Below are 12,868 nucleotides of genomic sequence, written 5' to 3'. Positions count from 1 at the left end.
ACTCAGTGTAAATAAAACTTTTGTTACAGTCGCGAAAGACGGAATATTTCTCAATATTACATACGACACCTATGTGGTACTTAAAAGAGCTATTGTTATACAGTAAATTTTATATGAAATTTAGGTATCTTGTCCACATTTCATTCTCAATATTGTGGCAACTAAAATCGACCATACGGAAAGTATACTCTATGGACTTTTACCTCTGCAAACTCTTCAAAATTTCGTACAATGGTTTACTATATTTAATGCTGCATAATAACTGCGTTGAACATCGAAACAAAATTAAGTCATTTATGGGGGGGAAAGTATCAGTCAAGAAGATGTGTAAAAATCTAATTTTTGGGCCAAATAGTTTTTGTGGAATCGAATGATAAGTGTGTCAAAGCAGTCGGAACACGATGTGTCTGCACAGGCGAGCAGTGCAGTGACAAAATCGCGCACAGCGCGGAATGCAGGGAGCACGTCTCTGTAGCAGCGAAAGGGTTAATGCGGCCGTGGTGCCTTTACTTCATGAACTGCGCGCTCCCCCCTAAACGTAAGCTTGCGAACTATGCTATACCATGGCGCTGCTTCTATTGGCGCGTGCGTCGTGTGCAACTGGCAACGCAGCAATCTCCCGCGTCTGGGCGGGCATGCGCGAGCCGCCAAGATAAAAGAATTGAACTATAGCTCAATAAATTATCAACTACAACAGACAATGACTTACTTCCAGAATGATATTTGCACTCTGCAGCGGAGTATGCACTGATATGAAACTTCCTGGCAGATTAAAACTGTGTGCCGGACCGAGACTCGAACTCGGGACCTTTCCCTTTCGCGGGCAAGTGCTCTACCAACTGAGCTACCCAAGCACGACTCACGCCCGCTCCTCACAGCTTTACTTCTGCCAGTACCCCGTCTCCTACCTTCCAAACATTACAGAATCTCTCCTGCAAACCTTGCAGAACTAGCACTCCTGAAAGAAAGGATATTGAGGAGACATAGCTTAGACACAACCTGGGGGATATTTCCAGTTTTAATCTGCCAGGAAGTTTCATATCAGCGCACACTCCACTGCAGAGTGAAAATATCATTCTGGAAACATCCCCCAGGCTGTGTCTAAGCCATGTCTCCGCAATATCCTTTCTTTCAGGAGTGCTAGTTCTGCAAGGTTCGCAGGAGAGCTTCTGTAAAGTTTGGAAGGTAGGAGACGAGGTACTGGCAGAAGTAAAGCTGTGGGGACGGGGCGTGAGTCGTGCTTGAGTAGCTCAGTTGGTAGAGCACTGGCCACGAAAGGCAAGGGTCCCGAGTTCGAGTCTCGGTCCGGCACACAGTTTTAATCTGCCAGGAAGTTTCAATGACTTATTTCATTACTTGTTTGGATTTTGCAAGAAACACAGGCAATGTGTTTGATTCCTCACCGATAATTGAGAGATGAACCTCAGTCACATTTTTGTCAGACTATTGAAATATCGAGATGTCTGTGCACGGAAGTTCTAGTACATGGCAAAATCTGTTAATTTAATAGTAGCACCATAACTTCTAGTGTGTGTTGTCCAAAGAAATAACCTTCAACTTCACAACCAAAATTTATTTTAATTCTTGAGTTACGACTCACATAAGTAAGGAGTTCAGTACATCAACGTAAGTAAATACGACACCAAATTAAGATTTTTAATTGCAGACTGTTACCCCTTCAACCTCATAAGAACCTGTTGAATACACAGAAGTGAACCACTTGTTGCCAACCTTTTGTGCTGATATTGAGGAACCACTTCATAATGATAAAATGCTGAACTTTAAGTTATCAGGCATACTAGTTCAACCACTTACAAAATGTATAGTACTTAATATCAGAAAGATTTTAAAGCGAATAGTCAAGAATTACATTAGTTATCATCATCCTGGGTTTCCTAATTCCACTATCACACCTGTTTAATGGGAATCAGGATAACAAGATACAGTGGAATTTTACCTTCCTCCAGACCTTTCAGCGGAGTAAAACTGTTTACTCTTTTTTGACTAATTTTAAACCACTCTGCCACAGTGTAAGGTGTTTACTTCAGTGATTTACAGGGTGGTCCAGAAGTGTGGAACCATTCCTTCAAAACAAAAACAGTTTGATAAACAGAAAATTTAAGTAAATCACTACAACATGGGGCAATCAGATAACCTGTGAAGCTATGTAACCAATATGGCAGTCATGATGGAAACCACCATTTTGGATGCAACTCTTTAATATTCAGATGGAAAGGCAGTCACAAATATAAAATAAATGAGCAATGGGGCAACGATAACAATGGTGCTTTTCATATGATCATTGCTTTATTCATACTTTAGTTATCTCCTTTGTTTCTTCCTCACTGGTGATGTGAAAGCTGATGGCATTAACAAACACACTGAGAGTGTAATGATACCACGGGAGAGGAACAACCATGTTATCACAGATAATTTCAACATATTCCACCCAGACCGACCATGCACTACCCACAATGTGGTAGTGAAACTTCTTACAACATTCCAGGAAAATGGCTCTGTTGCAGAGAGATTGAAAGCTGGATGATCAAAAATGGCCACAATGACGCAAAATCAATCGCTGTTCTGTAAAAGTGTAGAGTGCAGTACTCGCTGTGCCTTGGAAGAAACTAGAATACAAATGTCATAACATTTCATCAAGCATGATGTAGATCATTGGGTTCAGTTTCCAGAATGGGTGGTGAGCAAGCTGGATGAAAACTATAATTTCCCCTATGACATTCTGTTTACAGATGAGGCTAATTTCTATCTGAATGGCAAAGTAAATAAACAGAATCACATATACCAGTAAAATCTCAATCATCACTGGATGGATCCAATGAAGGTAGTCGGTGCACAGAAAGTGATGGATTGGTGTGGAACATGGGGTTCTCATATTGGTCGACCCTTTTTCATTCAGTGTAAACTACTCGCCAGACACACCCAGCTATTAAGTTTTCCTAGAGATAGGAAAGTCGTAGAGGCTTTATGAACTGACCATCCTGTTACCCACATGTAAGTTATCAGAATTTTATCTGTGTGGGCCTTTGAAGCATCTGTGTAGATCAAAAGCCTTGGACACATCAAGAGGCAAATTATACTTCTGGCACATGTGTCAATAACAGTCAATAAGGAACGGGTGAAGCAGATAACAAGCAACTTACAACATACTGCAAAACACATCAACCATAAACTGTAGCTTTTGTGTGATATCAAACCTGTAGCCTTTGTGGGTCATCACCAGCTTTAGCATTGTTCTGTAGAAAAGTGACACGACTGGAGAGTGAGAAAGCTATCCTTCGAACGACGTCATTGTTTTTCTCATATAATTCTCTATTTAATTGATTAGTCACATGTAGCCATTTCCATCTGAAAATTACAAATGCCATCCAAGATGGTGAACTATAAAATGGCTGCCTTATTGATAAAATAGCCTCACAGGTTGTTCCCCTCTCACATCTCATATTACTTGACTTCAAATTTCTGTATACCCACCTGCTCTTGTTTCAGAAGAGCTATACCACATCTATAGACCACCCTGCACATTAATACTTGGATTCAGATTTACCAACATGAATAAGCACATTTCTTCTTTTTTTCTTGTTCTTCTACCTCTTCACAGCAATGTGTTTTATGTATGCCACTTGCAGTATATTATTGTTGGCCTCGCAGTGGTTTGTCCTGTTGCCCACTGACAATGCAACATCTGTTGGAAGGTGGCTTTTGTCCAGCCTAGAAATGGTATGTTGGGCCTTTTATAACACATCTAAAAAGAGTGGTACGTGATTGGTGCCTATTATGGTGGCTTAAGGGCTAGGGATTTTCCCATTATGACAGACTCTTTCCAGGATGTCTCGGAAATAAACTTGCAAAAATTTCCGGCAGGATGAAGCAATTTCTTGTGGAGCGCTGCTAATGAAAGCAGGAAATGACCAAGCAAAATGCCTGTGTTCTGCTCCTCAGGTCAACTGGCTGAAAGACCTTAATGGCGGAGCAGCTTGGAGCTCACAAAATTCGAGAGTCAATCTGATGCCCCCTGGATGTCGTCGTCATAGCCTCACTGCGTCAGATTCTGATTCGAAAGTATTATCAGTTTGGAAGTTAGCGATCTACGAGATATTTCTTTCTGCACAGAAAACTCAAAGATGAGCACAGAGGGGTCAGAGGTTTTTCATTTTTAATACAAAAGAGTCTGATAGAGGCGCACACATGGGCAGTAAGAACAGCCCAACATCAGATTGTGGCATCACTGGATAACTTGAGGTGAAAGTTATGTAGGACGCATACTTGGCAAGGTATGAACTGAAGCAAATAAATTACATTTGTTCCTGTGGAAACCTAAAGTGTGGTGTTTTGTATAACTTAAAACGTCAAATGCAAACTTTTACCTTGTTCTGTCTTTGCAGAGATTATTGACTTAAGTTACTTGCACTTACTCTTGAAGGTGAAAGTTTTCCTGCCCAATAGTCGATTCTAGGAAACCAGTCTTCACAGATTAAAGTGGGGCTGATGATCTGTAAGACTATTTTTCAAGTGTACCAGTGCAGAATACTGATCTGTGTTCACCAATGAACATTTCTATGTAATCAAGGCAATATGTAGCATAATTTGTCCAATGAGTCACGAGTGCACGATTCCTGGCTGCAACCGTGATTGAGACTTCATGTGATACCGTGCACTCTCCGAGTGAGTGATGGAGAAATGTTTCACATTTATTAAGTTCCCTGAACAACAACTGCAGTACAATCACCACGGAGAAAGTAATACTATGTTAAAATTGAAACAGATGTACTTTTGTGCTATCTGAGGCTTTTCCGATGTAATAATTGGTTCGGCAGTTCATGAGCATTGTGTTGGACAATGTTGTGATAGCTGCACAATATTTCAATGAGACAGCTGCTTGCCATCATCACGAGCTTACTAACATGTTGCTGCAGTGGCTCACCAACATGTGCACTGGCTCAACAGAAAACCACTGGTGCCAAGGGGTGACCCATTTCTCCAGCAGGAAGCATTGGATGTTGACATCCTCTATGATTCATCTATGATTATGTTAGAGCACCACTCCTTAGTGCCTGCATATGCAGTGAGCCACTGCAGCAACCCATCAATAAGTGCCTTAAGATGACAAGCAGCTGTCTCGTTGAAATATTATTCGGTTCTCACAACATTAGCCAATCCGACGCCTGTGAACCACTGAAGCAGATGAACTTTTCTCGCAGAGAAATAAATATTAGACTACAAAAAAGCAATCTGTATTCACTAAACAATTTAAAATGAGTGAGTATTTTACGTATCACCATCTTTTCTTCTAGTGTGCTTAAAATTTTTTATAACGGTCACAAGCAATGTAACATCTACTTCATGGCCTTAATTTAACAAATAAGCGGTACCATAAGTGACTTTATTACAACAGTGATATAATAAACCGAGTTTTAGTTTTCTTGCAAATGGTAACATAGAGATTGCCAGAGCACTATGAAGAAGAAACAAATTCATAACAAGTGGGAATGGACTTGGGATTGATTTAATAAAAGGATAACAAAAACAAAATTGGGGAAATTATTAAGTACTTTATTGCTGATGCTGCAGTCAAAGCAATATATTTTCATCTTGAGTTACATAATTAGCAGCAAAATGTGTCAAGGAAGACGGTGATTGTTAAAACATTAAATACCAATCAGGTATTCTAATGTTAAGTACAGCTACAATAACATATGGTCTTTTACAATGTACATAAATAAATAATCACTTTAACATGGTCAGAAATTAGAATAAGACCTTAATTTAACTTCAAATAGTAAGAATTACACTTGTTCATACCATTTTAAGAAGAATGAAATGCATAGTAAGAGAGTTGCTTTGACTGCATACATATCACACGTCCCAAATTGTGAAAGTCTGGTTATGAAATCAACAAACTGTTAAAGCAACGTATATGAAACAAGATCCAATTCATACAGTGAAATATAATATGGCACATGTCCTTATAATACACAACATAACTCTTATATTTTAATAAAAAAATAAATGAAAAGAACATGAAAGAAACATAGATTTTAATAGAAAATGGAATAATTATCTAAAATAATTACCGTACACTCAATAAAAACAATGACAGCATGGAACTTTGGCTTCTTAACATTGTCTTTGAATAGAAAAATCCTTTCCAAGATGCACAAGAGTGGCAGCATTCTTGAAGAACCTCTTGTCATCGTTGTACCTTGTTTGAAGCTCTCCATTTTGCATAAAAAGTAGCAATTGACTCAATGTTGATCCCTTTGGAGAGAAAATAAGAAACAGTTTTTGTACTTGCTTGCACGTATTAATTTCAGATTAGTGGCTATTAAAGGAAAATAAAAGCTAATTAGACACAAAATAACATTTTCTCTTATGCTTGTATTACATTATGTTATGGATGGAGAAATTAATTGAAATAAAACACTGTAGCATTGTTTTGTCATTTTATAAAAAGTTACAGATCACAAATGTCTGTTGCAACTCCTCCACTGTTACAATTACCCTGCAACGTATGGTTCTTCTGGACATATTATTATTGTTATCATTATTATTTCTTCATATGTTTGTAATAATAATGCAATATAACATCTTTCTCTGAGCTAGAATATGCAACTGACATATTGAATCTAACAAAAAGATGCTTTCTCCATCCTCTTAAGTTTGCACACATCAACTGCAAGTTTCTGCCCCTTTAGAGTAGCCCCTTAGAGGGTTTCCAGCACACGACTTAGATCACCTAGTAGTTCTGTTCCTTTTGAGTATATCAGTGTGGGGATGACGATGTCAATCAGCAAGAACTGTGACACATAGTTATATTTATTAATTTGGTTTTGTTCTCACTTCTTACCCATACTAACTATTAAAAAACTGGTTGAACGAGTAAGGAGATCTACAGAGAATATGATAAGTTTTTTCTGTAGTACCTGCAGTCTCAGCCACACCTCTAGGGCTGTACGTAGCTGGTTCATCGAGAGGGACCCCTGTCAAAAGAGTAACCAGAGGAGCTTGCTCTGGGCCACTGTCTCCTGTACCTCCTGCAGCAGCTGCCTGCTTGCTAAAATAATGACAGCATTCCACAACCTGAAACATAATTTACTTAGTTTTGAATCTTCTATATTAACTGAAAATAAAGAACATCTGATCACAAATGTTAAAGTCGGGGGGATTAGGGACAAAAAAATTCTGAAAACGAGGAGCTACAGGACCCTATTCAAAACAAGGATACAATCAAAATATCTTCAAAAATAATAGAAAAAATATTATAGTTCCAATAACTATACCTGAAAAAACAGCCAAGCCTCACGCTCCTTTCGACGTGGATACTTAATCAGGGGAAGGGACAATCGTTCATGCAGTCGTTGAGCACGCAGAAAGCGGTTGCCGCGTTGGAACTGTGCCTCAAGCCAACGAATAGCTTCTCGTGCTCGGCTCACTTCACGCTTCATTTCATCTAGAGCCTGGACAACTGAAAACAAAACATCAACAGTTAATGGAGTATTTGGGGTCATCAATACTTACCTTTTCATTCAGTTGAAGTTTATTGGTGACAGTTAATTTACAAGATGATTAATTTTGGAAAATTACAATTTCATATCCAAGTGTCATCTTTCATGACAGTGCATATCTGCACTAATGTGAAACATTTCACCATTGCATCAGTTAAATCAGACACAAGCCACAGGTACACAGAATAACAGATGCTGAAAAATGTCAGAGAGTGTGAATTAATAGATGAAAACCATACGTTTCATAATTCAGACAATGTAATTTGTAAATCCTGCTGGAAGAATCACCTTTCATCAAACGATACACCTCAGTAAAATAATTCTAAACAACTGTTAATAGCTCATTTAGTGGAGTGTGTCATTCCACTAAATGTGGTTTACAAGGGAGACTGTCATATTATATTATGTGAACTGCAAGCCATAGTGATTGGTTCACCTACTGCCTTTTTATGTCAGTTAACATTTTTCTTTTCAGTTCAGTTCTTTCACCTGTTTCTAATTTCACTGATCCATTGGTGAATTGTTTGCATCCATATAAACAAGCACTGTCACAGTACATGGCATCTGAGGATGGAATTTTAATATTCTAAAACTGATCACACTGTAATTTAACAGTGACATGAAGTACAGCTGAGTGGAAACAAACTTGATGATATATCATAATGGCACTGTGTTAGAGTCTAGTGTTCAATATTGTGAAAGCAAAACAGTTAGGAACTCATCATCACCAAAAGCAAGGAGAGGCTTATGGTTATTCTCAAAAATGAATAAAGGCACATTTTGTGGAAAAATCTGTGATGTCAATGTTTCACAAGCACAAGATGTATCTCAATAATAAGATATTGGTTTCCATCAGACTGGCAACATCTGAGTGATAAGCATTCATTACAATGTTGGCTCAGATGTAACTGGAGAACAACATTCACTTGGTCAATGAAATCTATATGCCACACGGCATAGTCGAGTTTCAGAAAATAGCAAAATAAAGTAAAACTTTTATTACTTAGCAACACGAATTGTGAAACTGGCTGCAGCAGAAAACAACTTGTCATGCGGCTAAGTACAATTATGTTCCAGTCCAAAGAAGCATGCATCATTACAACACATTGCAAGCAGGAAAAGTGATTGCAGAAAATGACTTTGTGGGAAGCTACGAGAACCTGCTGCCAATGTCATCAACTTTACTGACAATGAGAATGAGACAATGAGAAGGTGACAGAATGTGCAAGCAAATGTTGACAACCAAAAGCTGACAATGGTGTGCAAACTACAGAAGAAGGTACATGATGCCAAGTGGAGTAGGATTTCAGTATCTGCCCTTGAAACAGAATAAGTAAAATGCACAAACAAATATATCACTGATGATATAGGTAAATGTGATATTAGACAGCAATGAGTGATGTTATGGACAATATAAGGCAACACTTTCTTTGCAAAAGTTCACAACATTTGCCGCACAGAACTGGACTTTCAGGCTGATTAAGAAACTTTTAGAAAACTGTTCCATCTATGGGATTCGATTTTAGAAGGTTCCAAAATGAACACATGATTATGAGTGGATTTGTAAAACTAAAGCAGCCAAAGGTTTATTTAGATGAACTGTGCATTCACACGGAGTACACTGTAAATAATTGTTGTAATGTAACAATGTGTGAAGATTATTTCCATACAACTGTGCACTGTCATACAACAATGCATAGTTTAGTTTTGTGTTCACTTCTCCACTATGACTATGGCAGGACACTTTGGACTACCGAGCAAAAAGTAACAGAGAAATGTAAAAATCTGTAGAGACGAGCAAGGTTTTATTGTTGACATTAATTAAGGAGCACCTATCTTCTCCTCTTTATTCCAGTAACAAAATTTTGCAGAAAAAAGTTCTTTTCCTGCTGCTGGCATACTGCCAAAATCTAAATGCTATAGAACTGGTCCAGAGTCTTGCCAAGAATAAGATGTATTGTCATAATACGTGTACCACCTCACTCTTCAACTCGAAAAAATAACAGCAAACACTTCTGCTGCTGATAAATAAGCTAGCAACTTCTACAGTGACCAAGGAACCACAGAGATCATACTTAATATTTCAATAATAAGAGGCAGTCAGCATCATAATAAATTATTTATTTTTATTTCTATATGGCTGTGTTCAGGGCACCAGTTCCAGCTGATGTAAGGAGCTGGGTGCAGGAGCTGCAGCTACTGGTGCATGTCACACACTACAAAATAAATAATTTATTGGGATCTGGACTGCTTTTAATTACAAAAATAATACATAATCATTGTGTGACACCTAGCCTGGTGAAATCATTTCGAGGTACTGTTACTTCGGCAACTTGGGTCTCAAATTCACTGCTTTTATATTCCACAAATTTTCCAGTTGGCCTCACATGGTTGAGTGGACCTCCTTCCAGACCCTTCCATCACACAAAAATGTGCAGTGCTCACCAAGAATCAAACCCGGAATGTCGAAGTTACTAGTCAAAAGTGCTAACTACTAGACCACTTTGGTGAATCTTCTATTTTACTGTGAAATTAAATTTTACCGCTGTGACATTGGATGACTGTAAAGGCCATTTATCATGCCAAAAAAGTGTGTGATGACTAATGGAAGAGAGATACTTCAACAGATGAGGAAAATGAAAATATAATCAATAGGGCGACACAGGTTTGAACAAAGAGACAGCATTATCATCTGCGGCAAACAGCCGATGGCGAAACAACAGAGACAGATGTGGAAAATAGTAACAACACCAAGGGGGGTAGTTTTACAGATACTGCTAGTCAAGTGTCATGAGCAGTCGAGATACACTGAATGCCTCGTTTCTGTTCTTATTCTAATGAGCACTTCACTCAGTGATGCATACAGACGCGCAGCAATTAACAACACTCTTCTTGTAAGAATATTTGAGTGTACAATGTTACTGCCTTCCCTCTCTGTTTTCCGGGAGTGAATGTGACAGTGCAGCCATGCAGGACAGGTAACCAGTTCACCTTATACCATATTCTAAATATCCGGTTTAATCAGTAGTTATTCCTTAAGAAAAAGTCTTCAGCCCAACGTTAATGTGAATGCCGCAGTGGTGTCTTAGTTGAGGTGTTCCCTTCCGGTCCAATACACAGGGTATGTGGCACTATGTTACGTAGTTGTGAAGAACAGTGAGTTAGTACATTATTTTTACTGAACTTCATGTGAAAGCACACTGTTTGTCCTTCAGCTCCTTGAATTTGTGTGCAACGTTCGAATCAACTTGTGTACTGTAAGCATTAATGGTCCCATAACGCTCCCCTGGGGTATGCCCAAAATTACTTTTACATCTGGAGACTTCTCTCCACTAAGAACAACATATTGTGTTCTCTATGCTAGGAACTCTTCAAATCAGTCACACCGGACATTCTATATGCACATACTTTGTTCATTAGGCGACAATACAGAATTGTACGGAATGTCCTTGACATGTCGAGGAATATGGCATCTACCTGGTTACTGGCACCTACTGGACTTGTAGACAGATTGGCTAGGGCCATCTTCATGCACAGGTTATCTAGGCTGCAACCTAAAGGCCAGCACCTCAAAGGTTTAAAACAATGGGAAGTCCTGGATAGAATAACAATATGGAAAAGATACAGTGAGCTGACCAAGGTCATGGGATACATCTTGATATCGTGTCAGACCTCCGTTTGATGCAGTGCAGCAACTCGATGTGGCATGGATTCAACAAGTTGTTGGAAGTACCCTGAAGAAATATTGACCCATGCTGTCCATAATTGTGAAAGTGTTGTGGGTGAAGGATTCTATGCACAAACTGACTTCTCAATAAAGTCCCACAAAAATTCGATGGGATTCATGTTGAGCAATCTGGATGGCCAAATCATTCGCTTCAATTGTCCAAAATATTCTGACATGTAATGAGTAGAAATGTCCCCTTTCCATATTACTGAGTACATAAAATGTTTCAATATAACAACGAGAAATTTGGTTGTACTGACGCTTTGGGCATCGATGTAGTGAAATTTACAGGAGTAATAATTTACTTAGTGTAAATGGAAGCGTACACTCAGTGTTGCCAGTATTTCCCTTAGTAATATGATTGTGAACACAGGCCTCCACAACGTGGCTATGTGAGTGTCTAAAAGGGATTCTTGTTTCTGCTGGTTGTTTCTGCCTACATTCTTGAGAGTCAGTGTTCCCAAGTTTGTTTAGTTGAGGCCCTTTCCCCTTTTGTCTTGCCTTATTCAACCTTGTGGGTTTTCCAGAGCTACAAGTGGACCTGTTTTAAAAATAGCGTGGTATTTTCTAGAATTTCTTGCCCTTTTTAAACTGTTTGCATGCTACTTTACTTTCTGAACATTACCTTTTTCATAATAATCTTTGAAATTAATATTTGCAGAAGTACACCTCTGACAAAAATTGTGAAGGACGCAGGAAGGGAGGAATGTAATGAAACTTCACAGGCTGAGATTTTATGTGATTATCTTTCTCTAATCACAAAACCAAGTCAAATTTACATAGAACTTGGCAGTACTAACTCACTTATCACTATGACACTGCCCTCTCCTTAGGTTGGATGCTTGCACTGACTCTGTTGGGAACCCATTGTGTCCTCTCCTGAGGCACAGTAGCTCGCAAGTGCTGTCAATGATTCTTAGTATCCTGGATACTGGCCCTCGAATAGACCTGACATCTGTGCCAGTCGTCCGCATCTTCTATCTGGGAGACGTGGGAATTTTACTGGCCACAAGAGTACCTCAGAACCACGCAGACTGTTCAGAGAGGCAAGTGCCACGTCTGGACAAGCATTCTCCTGATGAAAACTGCTACGATGATATTGTGACCCGAGTTGTACCACATGACGATGCAGTATGTCAGTTATGTTCTACTGTGTCATCAGAGTTCCATCAGCAATTACCTTAAGCCACATTCGATGGCTCTGCACATTGTGACAGCATGTATTGACACTGCTGTGTAATGGGACCTCAACCCGGGCTGCTGCCATACTCACCGACAATTGTCATCCTGGATAGTGCAGAAGCACAATTCAGCACTCAACACAATGCAATGCAATAATGCCAGCCTATGCACAGATTGGTAATTCTCTAGTCCAGCGACTGCTAGTCTCCCAGTAACAGTGCAGGATGATACAGAATGTTGGAAGGCATCTGTTACTCGTTCTTGGACGGCAAGCAGAAGTGTGAACGGGGTTACAACGTGCTTGCTGCACAATACAACAATCCTGCCTTTTTGTGGTCAGAGATGGTCGAACGGAATCTTGAAGACGAGTATGCCTGCACTCCTCTTCACATTAGTCCAACAAGAGGTCGCTGTCATCCAAAAGTTCACAAATCTG

At 39.2% G+C, this 12,868-nt stretch overlaps 1 protein-coding gene across 1 annotated transcript in view; it reads right to left on the bottom strand.

The window, feature by feature from the left end:
• Positions 1 to 5,586: 5,586 nt before the first annotated feature.
• LOC124804984 (nonsense-mediated mRNA decay factor SMG5) overlaps positions 5,587 to 12,868 on the bottom strand; it is a 277,769-nt gene continuing 270,487 nt past the window's right edge. The window contains exons 14-16 of the mRNA XM_047265375.1: positions 7,299 to 7,483; positions 6,942 to 7,098; positions 5,587 to 6,276 (exon numbers count right to left, since the gene is read on the bottom strand). Of these exons, the coding sequence (XP_047121331.1) occupies positions 6,209 to 6,276; positions 6,942 to 7,098; positions 7,299 to 7,483 (410 nt within the window). The 3' untranslated portion in view covers positions 5,587 to 6,208. The remainder of the gene's footprint in view (positions 6,277 to 6,941; positions 7,099 to 7,298; positions 7,484 to 12,868) is intronic.

The sequence above is a fragment of the Schistocerca piceifrons genome, chromosome 7 (assembly GCF_021461385.2).
Source record: "Schistocerca piceifrons isolate TAMUIC-IGC-003096 chromosome 7, iqSchPice1.1, whole genome shotgun sequence".
NCBI classification, from domain to species: domain Eukaryota; kingdom Metazoa; phylum Arthropoda; class Insecta; order Orthoptera; family Acrididae; genus Schistocerca; species Schistocerca piceifrons.
This window is presented reverse-complemented; position numbering and strand designations above follow the sequence as displayed.